Genomic DNA, 21,657 nt, shown 5'->3' with positions numbered 1-21,657 from the left:
TGAGTTAGACAGGAGTGTGTTCATCGCCCATCCTGCCGGAGTAGATAAGCAGGTGTGGCCTCTCTTTCGGATAAGATGTGTCCATTAAGACCACGGAGAAATCTTTTCTTCAAAATGCTATCTAAGGCGCGGTTACCTCTGACAAACTATGGCCAACCGAAATCTACAGTCAGCCCTAGCCCAGATGCTGTGGAGAACTGACAACAAAACTCCAAAACAAGTATAACAATGTATAAGAAACGTATTTTCATCCGGGTTTGTCATACATCCATTCATACAGCTGGATATAGGATCACACTCATTGTCAAGACATCTGCACTTTTAATGATTTAGTTTACTTTGAAAGAATTCAAATAATCCATAATGTCAGAGACAGCTCTTTACCATCTAACAAGCAAAGTTTTCTCTGTGAGAATAAAGTAGGGTTCATTTGGAGTCCTTCCAAATAAGTATTTCCCTCCTTTTTGCTTTTTTTTCATACTTCACATCACAGATCGTCAAAAAATGTGTCGAACAAAGATAATCTTGGTAATTAATAGTGTTTTCATTTATAAAGGGAAAGGGGCTCTTCAACCTGGCCTCATATAAAACAGTCATCCCATTAAGTGACAGCCGTGCCATCAAAGGTGTTTGCAACTACTGGCAATGTGGTGAGGAGTCTGTGGAGGAATTTTGACCCATTCTTTCAGATCTAGGCACACTGGAGTCTTTGAGACCATGATCGGCTCCATTAAAGTCATGCCACAGCATCTCAGTCATATTTAAACGCAGACTTTTACAAGGCCTCTCAGTACTTGTTGGTGTCTTTTTGTTTGTTTGGTAGAAAGGAGAATTAATAGATTAACAGCAAGATGTCCAGTTCCTGAAGTCTCAAGACAATGACCACCATGTTTGGCTGTCAGCATGATTTCATTGTATTTTGTTTTCTTCCAATGCTGTTTTAGTCATACTACATTTAACAGGACCCCTTCTTCCAAAACATTTTCTTGCCTACTTTTCCATACTGATGGATGTCAGTGACTTCTTTGTTTTTTAAATTTCTTCTTTTTTTTAGATTGGGATTGTTGATTTTTGTTGAATAGGCTTCTTAAGCACATTTGTTTTTATAATCTGAAACACAGAAAAGCATTAAAATGCTAAAGAGAGAAGAAAATTAAGAGCACCTCTTGTGTTTTCATTGTTAAGATGGTTTAAAAAGGAGATTTAAGCAATGTCCAAGCATACAACAGTTTAAACACAATTCAAGGGAATGGTGTTAATGAGGGATATATTATATTAAATTATATCAGTATGCTGACAAGGCTATGGTGGCTACTTCATTCTACTTTTTTGAAATACGAAAGAATAAAAAAGTAACAACCTATATGTTGTCTTTAAGGGTGCTTTTGCTCTCTGATGCACTGTAGGTTGATGCTGATATTGTCTAAATTTACTCGTCTTAAATAAATTAAACTTTCTGACATTTTTCAGTCATACAGCATTGAGGTTCATTCTGTTCAGCAGACACTCATCCACTACCATACCAAATCCTTCAAAGTCAAGTTTGAAATTAATTTAGGGAGCAAACCAATGAGAAGTAAACTTCTTCAAACCCCCTCACCTGAAAGCCTCAAACAAACTGATCTGCGAACACCAGAGCTGCTGCAAATCATGTGGACAGTCACATGAAACAGCCTGAAGGGAAATCAAAGATACGCATCATTCATGCTTTATCTCCAGCTTTTCAATAACAAGTACTGCACTTCTATTTACATTTTATTGTACATTAGCTATATCTTTACGTCGTCTTAGAAAACAATCTTCCTGTTTGTGTTGAGAATATAAAAGATCCATTGGGCCTCTGCATACTTTTGCTTTTTTTAAGTTTGTTAGCTGGCTTTACTGGTCACAACAAAAACCTAACGTGAAAATAATTTCACTTTACTGGGGTAAATTAAAAGTTTCAATCGATTATAACTCAAGCTCTTCCCACAAAGCACCCTGCTGAGTCACTAGGGTGTTGATACTTACATGCATATATCTGAAAGAGCCACTTGTGTCAGTGCGGTTGTCAGATAACACACTCACAATGTCTTTAATAATAACAGATCTTGTACTGTTTGTTACTTTCAAAGTTCTTTGAAAGTCTATTTTTCTAACAGTTTTTTTGCAAACACTATTGGTCCCCTGAACTTTAACTGCAACTAGCTGTGTGTGCGAGTAGGAGCACTCTTTTATCATATATGCTTATGTGTATTTCCTCCTAGGTGACGCCACTAAAGGAGAGAGTACAGTCACACCATCCTTTTCTCTCAAATAATCTAGAAAGTACTCCTGGATCAGTGCTTCTGTGCTGTTTTTGTGTCTCTGCTCGGTCTTCTCAAACCCTCAGTTGGCCATGGCAGATGTCCTTTTACGCTGAGCCTCGTTCTACTGGAGGTTTCGTCCTCCAAAAGGGGAGTTTTCCTTTCAACTGTCGTTAGATTCATGCTAGGCATGAGGGATTACTTCAAAGTCAATACAATGCAGGCATTGCTACATATTCATCCTGGAGGAGTGAACGCAGCAAGTCAATGACTCAATGCAATCTGGTGAGTTTTGTTTAGGCAGAAAACTATTAATAAATCTGTCTGAATGATTACATTGAATCAACATTGTAAAGTTAACATTAACATAAAGTTACAAATTGGTGCTATATTAACTGAATTGAAGTATTCATCTTTAATAAGACTCTAGTTTCATAGTAAATGGGATCACATCTATCCAGTGACTTTGGTACAACAAAATCTGCTTCCATTTATTTTATTAAAATTGGCTAAATACGGCAAACATTTTCCAAGAAAGGCTAACCCAAATCCCGTTCCTGAGGCTGAGAATAGATTATTTGAGTACAAAAGAATTTGCAAATTGGATGACCGTCTTTTAATAAGGCAGATGTCACAAAACCCCATTTTTAAGTTTTGAATCTGTAATGGTTTACACATTACTTCCTACAGAAGATCTGACAAATTTAATTATAATATTGCATAAACATATTAAGTGGGGGAGAAAAATAATTTTTTAGTAAGTTTCTTTTTTTGTATTATATATTTTTTGCTCTTGGGAGTATTTTTAACAAATTTGGCTCAAGTGTTGAAACATATGGACACCCCTATATTTGATGCTTCCATAATATAACCATGGTCAATCTAAAAACATTGTTTTTTTTTTAATAATGCTTTTATAGAGAGACTTGTGAAATAATATTATTCTGGTTATTGATCCAGTTTGTTTAGAACCTAAGTTTACATAGCTATGTTTTCCTTTAGATTTCACAGGTTTTATTAAAACAATGTGGACAGTTTGAGGTCCTGGCTCAGCTACAACCATCTAGTACGTGGACTAAAGAACATATGAATTAACCATAATTGGTGGCTGTATCTTAATTTGTATCTTAAACATACAACGTCCTTGTGTAACATTATGGGAAAATAAAAATAAATCAGCCTGGCAGCAATACACTGACATGGGCTGACAGGCCAATAGGAGAGGAAGAAGCCATTTGTTCCAAGGGAATATTTAAACAGCCAGTTTACAATTCATAATTACACTCAGCCTTAATATTACTTTAATCTTTGAAACATATCCTTTGTTCTGATCAAACAGATCCTGCGATTCTATCAGGGGAAACAGATTTATTAGCTTGTGAAATGATATTTAGAAGATTTGACCAATCTGTTAAAAAGGCAAACCTACCAAATATCAACGAAATGTACGGAGACCTCTCAATTTCAAGAAAGTTTTTAAAAATTCTCAGACAATGATTGCACTTTTAACAAAATCCTAACTGACCTAAAATAAAATAAAAAACAGTCTGATTTAACGTCAGTGAGAAATAAGGTTTGACAGATAAAAAAGTTTATGCAAAAATCTTGTTTCAGTTTTATGTGCGGTTCTTTATTAGTCCGATTTCCTTCTCGTAAAATAAGCAGACAAGTATATCATAAAACTTTTATTCCTGTATTGCAGTGTCACAACAGTTATTTCACATTCATCTGCGAAAACACTTAAATAGACCCTTATTTTATTTAAATAACAGAACATACGCTCTGATTTACAATTCCCTCACAGTAGTGATATACTGGCTTCGGAAAATGAAGCCCCAATTAAGTCTAGGTAACAATACCCACCAAAGAGTCAAGCAAGTTTCAGCGGTGGGACTGATTCTCTTGTTAAGAGGGCCGACGGGTTTTTAAGAATGTCCCAGCAGTGACAAGACATGTATTGCACTATTACTGTTGTTATAGGCTTAACATTTTCCAACATAAATATGCAGAAACGTTTAGGCATAAACACACCCGATAAATCAATTCATTTAGGCCATGCAGTGCGACTGCAGTGCAAAGTGCTTCCAACGCCGAGGAGAAATCATATTGCTTTTCAGGTTTCTGTAGAGAGTGCTTTTTCTATTTGACAACTATGGAAAAAAGCTAAGAAAAAAATAAACTGGAACAAAATAATAAAAAAAAAACAACAACTAAAAAAGGCAAATAAGAAAAGGCAAAAAGACAATTAAATGTCTCTATAATATATTTAGCCAGTGTGGTGAATGTCAATGTCCAGTCCCACCATCCAGGTGCGCACTGAGTAGAAAGCAAAGTACCATTTTGTGTTTGTTATGATAAAAAAAGGCAGAAAAAAAAAGAAAAAAGAAAGACCTGAAGGCAGCAGCAGGCAAAAATAACAACAGCAATGTTGTATCTGTCATCCTAAGACATATGAAACATGTTCCTCATTTATCCAAATTTCTATTTCCAGCCCATCAACTTGTAGGGTGCTGAAAACGTAGACGGTCCGACGTAGGAGTGGACTCTGACGTTTGAAGGTGATAAACCTGCTCACGCGGCCCAAAGTTTAGAGCTCGACCGGGAGGGAGGGAGAGCCGAGGCCCTCTTCCAACCACGGCACAGAGGAGGGAGTGTAGCGCGGCGCCACACGCCGATGGATGCGGCGCAGCCTCAGCAAGTACAGAATAATGGAGAGCAACACGATAAAGAAACAGACCAGGAACAAGTAGTGGTTGTTGATGAAGGAGAAGCTGTGTCGCCAGTGAGAGTGTGCTCCCTTCGGACTCTCCTGAGGGATGTCCCTGGGAGGAAAAAAAAAAAAAATGCAACAAAGCACAGGTAGCAGGTAAGTTCTAGAACATTCTCAATGGATATAGAAAAACATGTCTTTACAGGTCGCATATTCTGTCCTATACCCTTTCTTCAGATTTCTGCAGCTATTATCCGAGCAACCTATCCCGTCTTATACCAATTGAGCTTAATATCTTATTATAAGCTTAATAAAGACTAGATTTGTCTCCTTTGCTTCTTAAATCCTTCGCTGTTACCAGCCAATCCTGATGAGGATATGGATATTTTTTGGGATTTTGTGAAAAACTGTCTGAACCAGACTGGATTTCAGGAGATAAAATGACTCCAGTGATAAGCAACCAAACAGAGAGGGGCAAAAGTAAGAAACGGCCCATCTTACCTCAAAGGTAGAAACCGCGTCCTATAAAGAATGGCTCCAAGAGTCCACTGGACCTCTTTATCGTAGACCAGCAGGGCTGTCTTCAGGTTCTTGTAATCGGTCGGGAAGGAGAAACCAGTGTGCAAAACTTCGTACATCCACGCGGATTTAAAACACTGGTACCTGCAGACGTGAGAGTAAAGGCCCGCCGTGTCCCGCTGTTACAACTCACAGGTAGGTGGACTTCAGAGACCGTCTGGTAAATCTACGCGTGGCTTACTTGAGCCGGTGAAAATCTGCATGCGACGCATACAGCCCGGAGTCAAAGCGCTCCTTCAGCGTCTTCCACTGGGTGGCGCAGTAGCCCTGTGAATGGTACACCGCAACAGAAGGGGGTTACCAAGGCAAAGACATGGATGCTGAGCACTGAGCTATATAATACACGGGAGTGCTGATTTTGCCGAAAAACTGAAGTCACTGGCCGCCATCTTGCTCCTCCCTACTCTCACATAATCCCATAGGATTTGGTTGCAACAACAAGCAGTTTTCTGGCTGTGTGAAAATTTTCACAGGTAATTCTACAGTCAGTGGATGTACTAACACTATCAACTACTAGGAAATGATGTGCTGAAATATTTTACATGTTATTCATATTAAATATATATATATATATATGTGTATATGTGTATATGTATATATATGTATACACATATGTAAATATATGTTTTTGTATATTGTTATTTATATATTTATAAATGTTAAATATATATTTAAATTAATAAAATGCAAAATATTTCAGCACATGACTTTCTCAGTACTTGATAGTTTTAGAACATAACATAAAAGTATATGGCATTTGACATTTTAAAAGTCTTAAGCCCCCCCCTGAACATGAGAAAATCCTCGTTATTCGATGCTGTAGCGCACATATTCCCTAGTTACTGAGGGGAAATAGGGAGTACCAATATGCCGGCTGGTGGCTTCAAAGCGACTCGTTCAAACAGCCGGCGATTAGCACTCCAGTGTATAATATAGCTCAGTGATGCTGAGGCGACTGCACCATCTGACCTGGAAGAGTATTACACCAACACTGTTTAAATACCCAACGTATCTATTACGTCACAATATATTCTATTCAAGACATAAAGAACTAGTCCAACTAAAATGTAGCCTTAGTTTCCCACTGACCCATTTCTTCCACAGGGTTAATGCTAAAAGACATGGGGATAAAAGCTTGGAACCTTTAGTGATTTTACAGACGATAAATAGTTTTCCTATAGTGTTTACCTTGGCGGCCTGGGCGTATTTAGAAGCATTATAATCTCCGCCCATGCGCAGCACGTCCTCCATGCAGTAGTAGAACTCGGAAAAGCCATAAAACTGGCTGTTGCTGTAGTCTATCGGCGGCTGGAAGACGCCGCTGAGGGACGTCCGGCTCTCGTCGGTTCTGTTGAGGAACGGCTGCAGGATCCGCCTGCACTCGTCGAAGTCCCCCGTCCCCCGAAGGTGGAGCCTCTGAGTCGGCGGGCCGACCTCGTCCTGCAGGTCGGTGGGAAGACAAGGGTCCGGGAGGGGAGACTCTGCCGTCTCGCCGACACGTTCCCCTGAGAGCCTGGAGGGGTCGACAACGCACGGACGTTAGAGCGCGCCGGTCTGAGCAGCGGACGCTCAAAAAAAAAAAAAAACACCCGCAGACGGAGCGCAGAGATGTGCCGCTCACTTGTTTCGGGCAGCGGTGTTTCTGACGAGGCTCTCCTCGTATCTTTGACGCGCGGCGTTCCCCCCGAAGCCCAGGAAGGTGGAGACGTACACGCGATAGACGTGGTCGGTGACGTGTGCGTCACATCCCAGGTTGAATTCTGCAAGCAGGTTTTTGGCTACTTCCTCCTGTGGAAGACAGACAGGACGTCAGGCCGCTGGAACGTTTCGACGTTTCTACGTTTAAAAACCGTGAACGTCAGGGTTTCATTGGGATGTTTTATGATAGACTGACACAAAGTAGTGTATACTTGTGAAGTGGAAGCAAAATAATACATGGTTTTCAAAATCTCTCATGAATAAATAACTGACACATCAGGTTTGTATTTGTATTCAGACCCCTTTACTCGGATACTCATAAATAAAAATGGTAATTAATAGTTAACCTTAGAATAACTACAGCTGCTCTGGGAAGGCCTCGGGTTTGTTACAAAGCATCAAAAAACGGCACATCTTACCCCAAGCAACAGAAACAAACCATAATCCCAAAATCTGAATTTGTCACAGATCACTGTTTAATCCATAGTCTGGGAAGGGAAAGATTACGGAACAGTAAACCTACCAAGATAAGGCCCTCCACCTAAACCACGGGTCTCTTTGGCCTTTCCACAGTGGAACTAACAACTAAGCTTTTTAAATATCGAATAATAATTATAAAACAAGATTTAAGCAGCTTTCTAGTTTCTCATGGAACAATTGTATCTCCACCACAGAAGAGCACTAAAAGTAGCAGTAATATGACTTTAGATCTATTTTTTTTAACCAGTTGGAAGGTATGTGCTTTTATTTTCCGCAAATATAAACATCCCAAAGAACGAAATGTCTCCATCTCCTTTTTGTAAAAAGTTAAATTTTGCTGTATTTCAAACCTAAAAACAGAAATAAAATGGTGGTTCTTTAAAAATGACAAATTCTAAGTTGTCTTCTTTCAGCTTATAAACAAGTTTTATTTAGCTGGACTGACGGCAAAATGGGCTTTTGGGATTGTAAAAGTCGCTGACCTGTGACGAACACTGTCTGGCTCCGTTCCACACTGCCTCCGTGAAAAGCAACTCCTACTGCGTCAGCGGCTACTCCTTGGAGCTCAAGGTGAGCACATGCAAGAAGTTCACGGCATAAAAGTTCAGGGGATATAAATAAACTTTTCATTCACCCAGCGTCTGAAAAGTTCTGTTGCTGATTATACATCGACTCTGCAATTTTTTAGTTCTACTGAATATGGGTGAGTACATTGGCCACCAAACCTTAGATGTTTTTGCATTTAGAATAATCCAATTGTGTTTTAGCTGACGTTAATGGACATCTCAACCCACACTTCACCATTTTATAGGAATCTGAGTAGAAAACAGGGGGCTATTTCTCTCTGGCAGGAGTCCGGCGGACCGTAACGGAGCAGAAAATAGACTTGTTCCGTATTTTGACGGTGAACGACACAGAGCGTGTCCGCTGACGTTTGGAGAAGTCACGGAAAATGTGGAACCGTTCTCATTAATCAAAAAAACAAACAAACAAACAAAAAAAACAACAACATAGTTGCTCCGTCGGACAGACGCGCCTGTGTGTAAACGGAGCGGTCACGGAGGATGTGGATTTCGAGGGTTACTCAGAGAGGATCACTCATGGTAACTCTGGAGGAGCGGCAGAGATCCAGAGCTCAGGTGGAAGTACCTGTTTCAGGACAACCATTAGTCATGAGGACTGCTAACCTGGCCTTTACAGGAGAGAGGCACAAAGAAAACCACAACAGATCAAAGGAAATCACGTGCTCTGGATTTTGAAAACCATTAGTCATTTTTTTTCTTCCACTTTTATAAAAACATATGAAAAGTATAAATATGTTGCAAGGCACCGTGAACATGGAAACATATACAGCTGTACTTCACACTTTGACAAACACGTTTTTAACACAAAATCTTCAAAAACAATAACATAAGCTAATGTTTGCATTATTTTATCCTCATGGTGGTGGTGGTGGGGAGAGGGGGGGGGGCATGAAACAACCTTACAGTATGCTTTCAACAGTGATGGATGGATAGCAGATCATCTCCGCAGGACAAAATGGTTCATAGAGGTTTTAACCAAGGAATGAGAGAGAGATCGGAAGGAGGGAGAGAAACAAAGCATGAGCCACCGAACGCCAACGACGTAACAAGAACAGAATTGGTTGTAGATAATGACCTGTTGTGGAGAGGCAAAGCTTACAGTTTTGGGCACTTCATATGCAATCTGGGTGGAGACGCCGCCCATGTCCAGGACCCCGGCTGTCCTTTTCCTCATCAGCGCTTCCTGCTGATCGCTGCCTGGGACATGCACCTCCACCACAGCTTCTCCATCTGGGACAGCAGAGAGGTCACTAGTAACCTTATTCCTTCCCAAAAATCTAAAATCTAATTGTGAAACAGCAAAGTTAAGTTCTTACCATTGTGCTCATGGTTAAATCGGCCAAGGACGTAGTTTATCCCGATCCATGCATAAACACCTAAAACACACAGAAGCTATTAGGTTTGATTATATTTAAATCTGTACTGATGTTTGAATAGAATATAACTCAACGCATCCTAAATGTACCTTCTTGTTTTCCAGAAATCACCTCCACGTGGGAATCAGAGAAGAGGAAGTTGAAGTGAACTGGGATATCTGTGCGCAGATCTTCAAGAATGGCTTCCTGGTGACTGAGATAAAACACATTAACATTAAAAAAAACAAAACATATTTTTCTGCTGTCACCTTAACATTTATCATTAGTCCCATCACGCTTACCTCTCTGGTAGGATTCTCATTCCAGCCGTGCACAGGATGTATAGCGGTGTCTCTTGGTGCTTATGTTTGGGAATGTGTTGAGCTGCAAAGCTCAGGAGAGGATATATGTAGTCGCTGGCCTTCTCAGGTGTTTTAGCCAATTCAGCGATACCTTTAGAAAAAAAAAATTGATAAGAAAAACAGCTTTTACTTTAATCACTTGTATTCTGCTATAAAACTGCATTTTATACAGTATTCTTTACAGTACTTTAGTAAAGTGAGGGCTGACATATTTGCGTCCTTCTCCTTTAAGAAGTTGACCAATAAGCTTCTTACCAGGCTTGATCTTCATGACCACTGGCTTGCGGTGTTGATCTCGCATTTGCCGTATGTCCAGTAGTTCACGGGGATTACCGTTGTGCCGGGGCCAGCAGTACACAAACACCCTGGAGCCACTGCTGCCGCAGTCCACCACCAGGCCATAGTTCAGGTTGGGGTTGCTCGTATCTGTCGCCTCTGAGTCAGTGGCTCTAGCCAGGTGCCTTTGGAATGAGAAACACAGGATTAAGTCAGCGGCGGCTCTGGGAGATCCGCGCGGGGGTAGCAGCTCTAAGATTAGCGTACCGGTGGAAGGGGGCTTCTTCTCCAATCCAGCTGGTGCGCGTCTTAGCGGACACAAGCAGCAGGTAGAGCAGTCCTATGAGGCAGAGTGCCAGGCCGACGAAGAGCAGCTGTCTGAGGGAAGGACTCAGAAGCCGAGGAAGAACCTGAGACGACAGGCTGAAGTGCCACGACGCCGGGAAAAGGCACGAAAAGCCGATCCTGTCCACAAATTAAAAAAAATAAAATACAGGAGCCTCAACGCTGCGTGCCTGGATGTTACAGATGTGGCGTCTTGCAAATGCATTCATGGCCATTGAACTTTTCAGCATTTTTTCACTTCACAAACAGACTTTGGTGGATTTGATTGGGATTTTAGGTGAAAAAAACCAACACATTATTAGCTGTATGGGGAAACTGAAAAAACATAACGTGCATATTCAGTCCCTATAGATCACCTTGTAGAACTATGTTTCGCTGCAGTTATAGCTGCAAGTCGTTTGGGATGTCTCTACATAGCTAGAGACCCAAATCTTTGCCCATTCATCTTTTCAAAAAAACTCCGGCTCCTACAGATTGGACAGAGGATCTGTGAATGGCCAAGTTTTCCCTCTCAGTTTAATTTAGCTCTAAACACTGACCATCCCATTCAAACATTAATGTTCTTTGACCTAAACCAATACACAGTTCTCATGTGACGTCATATATCAGGGCACTGATATATAACCACCATGATGGTAGGCACAATTGCCTTTAGAAATGGCTGTGAAAGTTTTACTACCGAAGAGAATTTATTTAAATTTTATGTTTTACAAAGCTTTCATGTTGGGAGACAGGATGTGCAACCGTAGTTTTCACTACATACCAAAATCCAGAACAAACGAGGGATCACAAACCGAGGAGCTGAGTGCTGAACCTTGGTGAATCTGGATTGGAACCATCAACCGCAAGGATCGACCATCGGAAACGGCAAAAATCTGCTCCGATCTGTTTTATTCTGGTAATTCACGAGATGATCCAAGATTTCTGACTTTACGTCAGAGATAATATAAGAAATGTATCCCTTTAATCATGGGAAAACATTTTATTTCTTGAAAATTTACAACTTTTCAACATCAGAAAACATCTAAGTTCTCTCTCGTGAATAAAATTAATCTCAATTTCATTTTCTTTGTGGAAATGTACTCTTCGGAGACAAATCATTTATTTTCTTTTGTCTACAATGGCCATAATACAATTTGTCTTTTTTTATTACGAGAATAAAGTCATAATATCAGGTGTACAACAATAAAGAATATTAGAAGGATAGTCGTATACGAGCATAAATTCACACAGTCATTTGCACCATCGTGCAGTTATCCTGTTTACATTTACAACCACCTGAGCTGTGGATATGTGCAGCTCCTCAAAGGTTACCATGTGCCTCTCGGCTCTTTCTGGTTTGCAGATTCATCTATACAACGTTTGGCTGCATATTCTGATAATACGACCTCTGAAGGCAAGTGGCAGCACTGGCTTTTAACTTAAAGTATCATAATAAAAGGAAGGGGGCTGTATACTCACTACAACTTTAAAAATTAAAGTGGAAAACATGCACCTTTCTTCACGTTACAATTATACACCTCCTTGTCTTTGTTTTTACATAAAGCCCTTAAAATCTAACGGATTTGTGATTGCAATGTGAGAAAAATAAAAACACTTTCAAGTGACAATATTATGTAGCTTTTCAGTTCCAGAGGGACACAGTACACTTGTTCATATCTACCTTCCCATGGTGCAGACTGTGCTTTAGATTTATCATTCATCGGTCCTCTCAGGGGAGCGGTCTGGGCTGACTTCACGGCTCCGTGGCCCCTGGTCCTGCCATCATTATGACCTTCAAGAAGGAGGAGCAGCAAAAACTTAGAAACCTTCATCAACAGCAGCTCCATGGCCTCCCAGCCCCGGAAACAGACATTATGCTGCAGCAGGGCCAAGCCTGCTGTCTCTCCTAAAACCCGGTGGACTCAAGCTCCGCTCCGTTAACTTTAGAGGGATAAATCAAATGTATAACTTTGAGCAACCAAAGAAGAAAAAGAAAAAGAAAAACCGTAATAGAAATGACATTACAAACCACGCGTTTTAATTTGAGCTGAGAAGTTAACGTCAGATAACGCAAAGCGTTTCCATACCTGTACAGAGAAAGTCTCGTAGGTTACGGGACGATAAGCAGAGAGAGCCCGGAGAAGACGTTTTTTTTCTGACTGCACCTTTAATGGCGGCGGCTTTATGTCACTAGGTCATGTTAGATTCACAGATACTCACACAGAAAACCAAGTTTTCCCGGGAAACGTCATCCAGATGCTCGCCGCTGGCTAAGTCACATCAAGCGAGAAGCACAGCTTCGCTAAGTGACGTGTAACGTGTATGAGGTGCGTTCGATTATAAGGTCCGCGTACACCGACGTTCGGGCGGGCTCCGTTCAGATATAAACTGTCTTGATATAAAACAGAATGCAGGGGGGTATGTGGCCTAAACCAAATGCTGTATATAGTATATTTTAAAAGTCTACAAGATATCTATATTTAAAAAAATATTATCATCCCCGTAGTCTCTAGTTGAGATGTGTTATGCAACCAAGTCCGCTGTCGTTCAAGTGATAAAAAGAAGCGCATGTTCCCGGCGAACCTGCGCTTGTGTCGAACAGGAACTACGGGGGCCGCGCAGGCACAAACTGTTCCAGCGACTTTTATAATCGCGCCTGTAGAAATTAAAAAAGGGATGTGAAAATCCACACTATTCAGCCACAGGTGTAGACAGAGTGTCTCTATACCGGCGTAGAAAGCATTGACAGCCGGTAAGACGGTGCCTGCTTCCAGCGTTTGAACTCCAGTCATGGTTAAACTTAGGATGAAGTTTACTTGTTGTTCATGTACAATAAATAGTTTTCAACTAGTATATTTTGATCAAGGCAAAAATAAAAATATGAACATGTTTTAGGTAGAAGCTGAAAGGACGTTAGATCAAAACAAATACTCAAATGATCCAATGTTTTGTATTTTTTTGTGAATGCATTAATCTGGACTGGATGTGAAATTGACCCGTACCTTTTATAATGTAACTTCTAATATGTGCTGTGAATTGATGCTGTATAAATAAGTCTGAATTAAAGTATAAAAAATATAAAACGTTTAAAATGAATGAGTTCTTTCTAAAATCATACACATAATCAAAATACTTTCCTTTTGTGAGAAAACATCTATAAGAAAATAGTCTGGTTGCAGTTCAGTTATCTTTTATCTGACCCATACGATAATATACTTATATATAAAGTTTAGGAATGTGAATGCAGAAGCATTACATGTCAAAGACAAAAAGGGAAAAGGATTATTCTATAGGAACGCTTATCCACGTACGTGGAGTGCTCAGCAGAGGTATTCTATGTAGAGAGGCAACAAGACAAGAAATTATGCCACAGAAAGAAAAAGAAAGAAAAGGCTCTTTGAATGTCTGAATTTATTAGAAAATTACTGTTATATATATATATATATATATATATATATATATATATATATATATATATATATATATATATATATATATATATATAGCATCTGTCAAAATTTAGAGGAATGTAAGAAAAAGAAAGAACAGTGTTAAAATGACACAGTAATGGATAAAGATTACAACTTGCACTACAAGTTTTAAAATTCTTTTTATACTAAAGGGTAATAAAGGTTTGTTGCATAATATTACACATAAAACAAAAATTACACAACGTTATTTACATAACAGAATATTTACAATATCTACATTTAGCATCATAAAGTTACAGCTGTCAGCCATCATTTGTCCTTTTCTGCTCACCATCTTCAACCAGGAAACCCTGTGAATGTACAGACTTTCTGGATCTCGTTTGAAAGGTCTGCAGAGACCTGGCAAAAACACCCAGAATGATGCTCTTCCTTGGATTTTGTTTTTACTCTTTCCTCCATAATTTACCTTGATTCAGCAGACTGCTGCTGTGACCTGAAGATATTTTATGAGAAAAGGTGTTCCAGCAAAATCAATGAATGGCATCCACATATTTGTGAGCCCCTCTGCTGCATATGCTCGGTAAACCTTTTTGGAGTAGTAAAGGTTTTTCACCACAGCAGATTTATAAAAAAAATTAAACTGGGTCCATTCATCCATCTGGAAATGTGACTTCGGTTGACCACAAGAAAGGCAGTTCCTGATTAAGGTTTTAAATGTGGTGGTTGTTGGTCCTGCTGAAATTGAAAATCTTCTTAACCATTTGCTTGATTTTTTTTCTTGTCAAAGGGGCATTCTGGGACTTAATGCTAGGAGGATTCACAGTGGCAAGTGGAAGGGTTACTACCGGAACAGCAACAGTCTCACTGCCTTCTGTGAGGTGATGCAGCAGCTGCTGGGTATTCAGAAGCTCTGTTGTCTAGTGTTTAACAAAGTAGTGTTTGTCATCTTGGCCAGGTGCTGTAGATATAGTGGGACATATGTTTAGGGGTGCAGTCGGTCAGTCTGTTAGGATCTCTGAATGCAGCTTGAACAAAAGAAGCTTATTCTGCTTTGCCTTTTTGCCTATGGTGATTGGCCAGAAACTGACCGATGGCATCCTTCCTTGTATCGACCAGGGATGATCCAGAGAGCAGACCACCACATGTGGAGAGGCTGCAGAGAGAAGTGGTTGGACCACTGAAACATCTGATAGTGTAAGAATAATCATTTTCAGGATTATTCTGCTTGAACATTCAGTTAATTAGAATAAGGCACATTTAATCAGACAATTAAATTAACCTTTAGAAAATAACAACTTGTGTGCAGGTACTAAACACATTTCTCATTAAACCCACAACACTGTGTAAAACCTGTTTTTATAGGTCAGATATTATTTTTAAATATCGTGTTTTCATCAGATGTAAGCAGAAACTCATCACAACTAACATAAATAAAGGTTTAAAACAACAGTCTGTGTGCAATTAAGTCTATTTAATATATTTCACTTGGTGAATTGAGGTACTGAAATAAATGTAACTATATTTATATCTATTTATTTGTACTTTTACCATTTGTTAAAGCAGAAGATATGTTAGGTCACATTAAGATGCCTGTTTAAACTTAACTTGACAAAACATTTTAAAATGTAAAAGTGTAAAGCTCACTTTAGCAAAGATCGTTTAGAAAAACCCTCCATTGACCCGGCGGGTTTAGCCGTTTCCCCCAACTTATTCTGTGGCTTGTCACTCAAAACGCTTCTAATGAAAAGTTTTTTAATTCATTTTTCAGTAGGTTTTGCATGCACATAATTAACAAGAACTGCATTCAGACATGTTAAGAGCTGAATCACTAACAAGTCACATAAAAACAGAGTAAACAGGCTAGCAGTCCAACAAACTTTACATCATAAAAAAATTATTATGAAGATGTATGTGTTGAATCAGATATATCTTTAGAGACAAACTGCTGCCCTGCACGAAGTCTTTCTGGGTCAAAATGTCTCTGTCAATGGATACTAGCAGCTGGAACTTTAGTGAGATAGTTAAGTGGATTGTAACTTGTAAATGTGGTGTTTTATTTTACTGTTCTTTAAATATATTGAGTATTGGTATAAATATGTGGCGAAATATTAAACTCTGACCCTATGTCAACAAATGTCTATTTAGTTACTTGAATTAGTATCACGGACAAAAAAAAAATCATAACTTAGAAAAATGTAAGAGTATGAGTACCAATTTGTCTGTTGAGTTAAGGTTTTACAATCAACACAAACATCAAAATTTGTCATTGTTTCATTCAGTCTATTGTGAATTTGTTGTCATTGTTTAATAATAATCAAAACATTTTCTACAACACTTTTTTTTGTGTTTCAGTCACATCAGAAATACATGTAGGCCAAAAAGACCACCAGTGCCCATATAAAACAGGTAATGAAGACTTACAGCTTTCCATAACAGGGAAGATCAAATATCAGTCTGTTACAAAATAACAAATATAGATTATACAAAGAGACTCTCACAAATATAGAATTTAAAGTGTAAAATTGGCATTTGGATTTTTTTCAAATAATTAAAAAAAACACTTCCCACCTACTTTAAGAGGGGCCTCAGAGTTAGAATCCCCCCCTCTGTTTACTACACCCAGACAACTTTGACGCGTCTGAACCTCCTGCAGTCCAGCCACTCTCGCTGACTGATCCGCCAGCAGTGACTTACATCCACGTACTTGAGCCTCTTGCTCAGTTGAATCATGCTTTTCACAGTGCTCATCTGCACGTCTGTTCGCAGCAGGTCAACGTGCTCTATCCTTCCAAGTGGCAGGGGCCGTGAACCAGTGGAATCTGCATGCAGATCTGCATCCAGATTGACACTGTGCAGGGCGTCCTGTAGGACACAGTTCAGAAGGCACGGCAGGGAGATCAACGAGAGCTTCTCCAGTAAAGGAGAACCAATCAGAAGACACTTGATGATTTCCTTTAGAGACGTCCAGGACATGAGGGGCTTCATTTGGTCGTGCTCATAAGAGAAACTTTGGAGATTTGAGAGAAAACGGGGGGAAAAAAAGGAGAATAGGATTAGTTTGACTGGCTTCCAGGGTGGTTCTAATCACACTAGATTCAATCTCTTACTCGGAGCCTGACACTGTTCTGGTGTGGACAATCAAAATATCTGCGTGTACGCACATCAACAACTTCCTTCTCTCCAACACCGACGCTGTCTGTGAGGTAGCTAAATTGAACTGCAAATTATAATGAGCACAAGGAACAGTAACATACTGTTTATGTAATCCATACAATACCATTCCCCCTTTAATGCTGGACTCTAGCCTGATGGCAGGCAAGAGTCCAGGATTTAGCCGACATGTCCCAAAACATTTGCAGCTGCCATTACAGCAAAAGGTTTTAGAAAGTATGAATTCAGGAGGGCTAAATGCAAACGCACGCCAACAACCTTCAAATTTTTAGTTGTACATTTTTTTTAAACCATACATATTTTTCTACTTCTTATACGCTTTGCATTGGTCTATCAAATAATCTCAGTCAAATAAACTGATGTCCATCCATCCATCCATCCATTTTCCAAACCGCTTCTCCCTCATGGGGTCGCGGGGGGTGCTGGTGCCTATCTCCAGCGTTCACTGGGCGAGAGGCGGGGAATAAACTGATGTTTATGATTTTAATGCGAGAATGTATGAGAAAATTCAAGGGGTATGTATTATTTTGCAAGATATTGTCTATTCAATACTTTAACGACCTTGGTTGTGATGTCACATAACTGCAAAATGTGCTTTTAAAAAGTTAAGGCAGAGAGACAACATTAATGAAAACGCAATCTGACAACTGCTGATTCCTGTGTGTACTTGAACTATTTCATTTTTTGTTATTGCTTGAGAACAGGAATACACACGTTACCACTCCCAGAAAATAGAAACGTATGGCTAAGATCTCTCTGTGCTGCTTCTATTTCTATGTTTCTACTGTTTTCATTATGTCACTGACACAATGACAGTGATTAATTCATGGTTTTTTTTTCTCAGCAGACAAAATGTTAGATGTTTTTGTGATCACACCCCAATATCTTTGCAATTTCAAGAGTGTAGGATCCCTCTGAGAGACTGTTGGAAATGTTAGACTTTTCAGAGTGACTTAAATCTCTTTTTCGACCAATTTTGCCTAAAGAAAAGAATGTGTCGAATAATTATGCACAACCTCATATAGGGCGTTGACTTCCTTAGGGCACCTCCACCCTCAATAAACAGACAAACATCAACTTTAATGCACAATCCATTAAGCATTCAAGTTTATGCAGCTTGGAGTTAGAAAATATGTGTAAAATTGTTGATAAACTGTTTCTATTTCTATGTTTCTATAATGTCACTGACACAATTTTGCTGCAAGATGTGGTGTAGTTTTGTAAAACTCATGCTCATACGTTGAGTTTATAACAGAAATAGGCTCTAATTCAAAGGTGACACAAAGATGTGATTACCTGAGCTTGAGAGAGCGCAGATCTGGCAGCTTTGGGAGATTTTGATCACCCTGTTGATTGTCATCAGTTTCATACTGTGGCGCAGCGGGAGGCTCAGCAGAGATGAGGAGGTGTCTGAGTTTGGGACAGACTCTAATGAGCTCCAGGAGCGGGGTGTGAGGGCTGGTTTTCACCCCCTCCAAAGTCAGAGAGATCAGAGAGCAACCTGCAACTTGCAAGGCAGGAAGGAGATCCACCATTGGGCCGGAGTAGATAAGCGAAAGACTCTGCAGCTGGCCTGACCAGTTCTGGAGATCGGCAGTCAACAGGGGCCACTGGCTCCTTCCACCTGCATCTCCATGTCTGTCTATGTTCACGGATAAAGAGGTCAAGCCTGGACACAAAATTCCTAAACTCCCCAGAGACTCACAAGTTACACCTTCAACATCTCTCAGCTGCAGGATCAAGCCTGACTGGGACACAGCTTCCTCTGTTTTAAAGCAAAAGGGCCGGTCGTCGTTCGTCAAATCTTCAGTGTCACAGCCATCCCCCGCAGAGGATGGACTCTCCGACTCTTCCCTCTCATCTCCATCATCATCATCATCATCATCATCAGCCCATTCTGCCTCTCTCATCTTCCTCCGACCATCCATACCCTGCCTGCGGGTCCTGTCCCTCCACATCACGTGCAGCCTGGAGACACCTTCCCTGTCAGCAAACTCATCAGCCTGGCTGAACTGTCTCTGCTCGATGAGGCGGCAGGCCGGCCCAAGGCCCTCCAGGGCCACTCTTTCCAAGTAGGGCAGAGAGAGAAGGAGATAGGCTGCTGTCATGACGGAGTCTCCTTCCTGTTCCCCAAACCCGATATCCAGAGCCGACAGACTGCTGAGTGGGAGAGGAGACGGGGTTGAGGAAAAGGACGGATTAAAAGCCACGCCGCCGAGAGGAAGCAGCGCGGCCGGGGAAAGGAGGTGACAGCGGGACACATTGAGGTGCTGCAACGAGCCGCAGCAGCGGGCGACTGTTTGAATTACGCTCCCGTCGCAAGGCATGCCGGCCAGAGAGAGCGATCGGACGGCAGGTAGACGGGAGAGAGTTTCACAGAGGACTTTCGGCGGTAGCTGCTGGGCTCCGGAAAGGTCCAGACTCCGCAGACCCTGAGAGAAAAGCAATCATTTTCAGAATTATTTTAAAGAAAAATAAAAAAAGAAGGAATAAAAATTCCTGTTGGTAACCATGAGATAATCAAACAACCCTAGTCCATTCTTCTAATTCGTTTTCAATACGAAAGCTGCACAGAGGGATCTGACTTGATCAGCGAGTCACTACAGATGGAGATGTCTGTGGGCTGAAAGGATCTCCTGTAGAGGTCTGTGTTACAGCTCATCTGAAGGAGCCTCTCACCGAAGACGCTCCTTTGTGTTACTACAGTCTCGTAAAGAGGAAGATCTGTGATGTTTCTTTGTTTTATGAAGCATCTGTCTTTGCACAATCATCTAGAGCGGTTCTAAAGGAGTCCCCAGGACAGAAAGCCTTCTTTATTAACTTGTTGAAGTATTTTAAGTTACTGGATCTGATGCTGCGACCCCAACACAAACTTATAGAAGTTCTGAAGCATTTTGCTGCAAACACTGAAACAGCTAAGCTTTCAAACGAAGCCAACTGCAAACGGACCTTCACTGCTGCGTTTCTGTTCCTGCCATTGTCTATGTGAACACTGAGGTATTCAGACCCCTCTGCCCAACTCCACTTCTTCTACCGTGATGGAAAGTGTTTGACTTACTCCCGTTTCTCCTGAAATCTACAAATCCCTTTCATTATGATCACATTTAAGATGATCGTTCCTACAGCATGCCACAAAACATTCCACCGCCGATTAATGCAGATGATATCCCTGATGTCTATAGAACAAGCAAATATTGTGAATCTGAGTCTGCACCTTCATGACACTTTTGCTGTTACTTGTCTTCCTGTTTTTTACACGATGCGAGCGTTGGAATCCAGGTCAAATTCCTTGTTTGTACCCTCAAACTTGACGAATAAAGTTGATTCTTATTTTGATATTTCAGTGTTAAGATCAAGCATATGATGTTGAAAGCAAAGGACAGACGTGCTTTATTGTGTCCTACCTGGCAACGGGCAGCAATGTGGGCACACAAGGCCGGGGTCACCAAGCCAGGACACCTTTCTAGAGACAGACCTCGGAGGTGGGGGACCAGCAAGAGGTGGAGGGCTGCCCGAGACAGCTGCTTTCTGATGGCCAGCAGCCACGTCAGCTCCTCCACCAGCTCACCAGCTGTGATCACAGACATAGGTTTATGTTGTTACTGTTCTAGGAAATTACTTCCAATCAATCGGAAATATAGAATTGTTTTAAATAACACATATGCAGCAAACATCTATATGAAAGTCCAGGACATTTTAGGCCGAAATCTAAAAAAAACTACTTTATTCCTATTTAAGGTACTGTGAAAAGGTATTACAGATTTCTTCTGTTTGTACAATTAAATTTTTTCTGATTATGTAACAGATTTCTATAGTAGACAAAGATAACCTGAGTAATAACACAGGTGCTTATCATAAGAATGTTTCATTTATTGAGGTGAAATAGGTATCCAGACCAACATGGCTCTATGTGGGAAAGTAATCCCCCATAAACACAATAACTGGCTTTGCCAACCTTAAACGCAACAGCTGCCACCAAGCATTTGGAAAACTGCTGGGGAGTCTTAAAAAGTCATGGAGGAATTTTTTAACTTTGCTGAAATGACAACACAAGAGTTTGTTAGCCTGCATGGGCCGTTTAAAGGCGCACAGAGGTATCACAGTTGGAGTTAAATTTAGTTTTTAAATTTAAGCCATTCAGATGTGGACTTCCTGCTGTGCTTCAGCTCATTTTCCTGTTGCAGAACCCAAGAGCGCTTGAGTTGATGCTCAAAGCAGATGGCTGCACATTACCCTTCGGGATATTCTTATAGAAAGTAGAATTCATTATTCCATGATTTATATAAGTCTTCCAGGTCCTGAGGCAAGAATCAGCACCAGAGGATCACAAATACCACCACTAACGGACTGTAGGTATGGTGTTATTTTTCTGATATACTCTGTTAATTTTACAGCAGAT

At 40.5% G+C, this 21,657-nt stretch overlaps 3 protein-coding genes across 4 annotated transcripts in view; all 3 read right to left on the bottom strand.

The window, feature by feature from the left end:
• Nucleotides 1-3,957: 3,957 nt before the first annotated feature.
• Nucleotides 3,958-21,657, bottom strand: part of LOC118556504 (ectonucleoside triphosphate diphosphohydrolase 4-like) — a 33,735-nt gene continuing 16,035 nt past the window's right edge. The window contains exon 13 of the transcript XR_004932106.1: nt 3,958-4,676. The gene's annotated coding sequence lies outside the window, so the exon portion shown is untranslated. The remainder of the gene's footprint in view (nt 4,677-21,657) is intronic.
• Nucleotides 3,958-21,657, bottom strand: part of LOC105926860 (ectonucleoside triphosphate diphosphohydrolase 4) — a 33,732-nt gene continuing 16,032 nt past the window's right edge. The window contains exons 1-13 of one of the 2 annotated variants that reach the window (XM_012863345.3): nt 12,877-12,948; nt 12,338-12,448; nt 10,597-10,794; nt 10,309-10,514; nt 9,994-10,144; nt 9,802-9,905; nt 9,653-9,712; nt 9,412-9,566; nt 7,196-7,362; nt 6,763-7,087; nt 5,756-5,841; nt 5,497-5,658; nt 3,958-5,107 (exon numbers count right to left, since the gene is read on the bottom strand). In XM_012863345.3, coding sequence (XP_012718799.2) covers nt 4,873-5,107; nt 5,497-5,658; nt 5,756-5,841; nt 6,763-7,087; nt 7,196-7,362; nt 9,412-9,566; nt 9,653-9,712; nt 9,802-9,905; nt 9,994-10,144; nt 10,309-10,514; nt 10,597-10,794; nt 12,338-12,345 — 1,857 coding nt within the window. In that variant the 5' untranslated portion in view covers nt 12,346-12,448; nt 12,877-12,948 and the 3' untranslated portion in view covers nt 3,958-4,872. Of the gene's footprint in view, nt 5,108-5,496; nt 5,659-5,755; nt 5,842-6,762; nt 7,088-7,195; nt 7,363-9,411; nt 9,567-9,652; nt 9,713-9,801; nt 9,906-9,993; nt 10,145-10,308; nt 10,515-10,596; nt 10,795-12,337; nt 12,449-12,876; nt 12,949-21,657 lie in introns of those variants that run through there. The other variant, XM_036144457.1, reaches the window with a different exon arrangement.
• LOC118564962 lies at nt 16,343-20,829 on the bottom strand (the record flags this gene model as incomplete). The annotated part of the gene is given in 3 exon segments (XM_036144456.1): nt 16,343-17,094; nt 18,555-19,690; nt 20,663-20,829. Coding segments are annotated over 3 exon segments (1,697 nt in total), but the record flags the coding sequence as incomplete, so codon positions are not given.

The sequence above is a fragment of the Fundulus heteroclitus genome, chromosome 12 (genome assembly GCF_011125445.2).
Source record: "Fundulus heteroclitus isolate FHET01 chromosome 12, MU-UCD_Fhet_4.1, whole genome shotgun sequence".
Classification (NCBI taxonomy): domain Eukaryota; kingdom Metazoa; phylum Chordata; class Actinopteri; order Cyprinodontiformes; family Fundulidae; genus Fundulus; species Fundulus heteroclitus.
The sequence above is the reverse complement of the archived record's forward strand: the minus strand, read 5'-3'. Positions and strand labels throughout refer to the sequence as shown.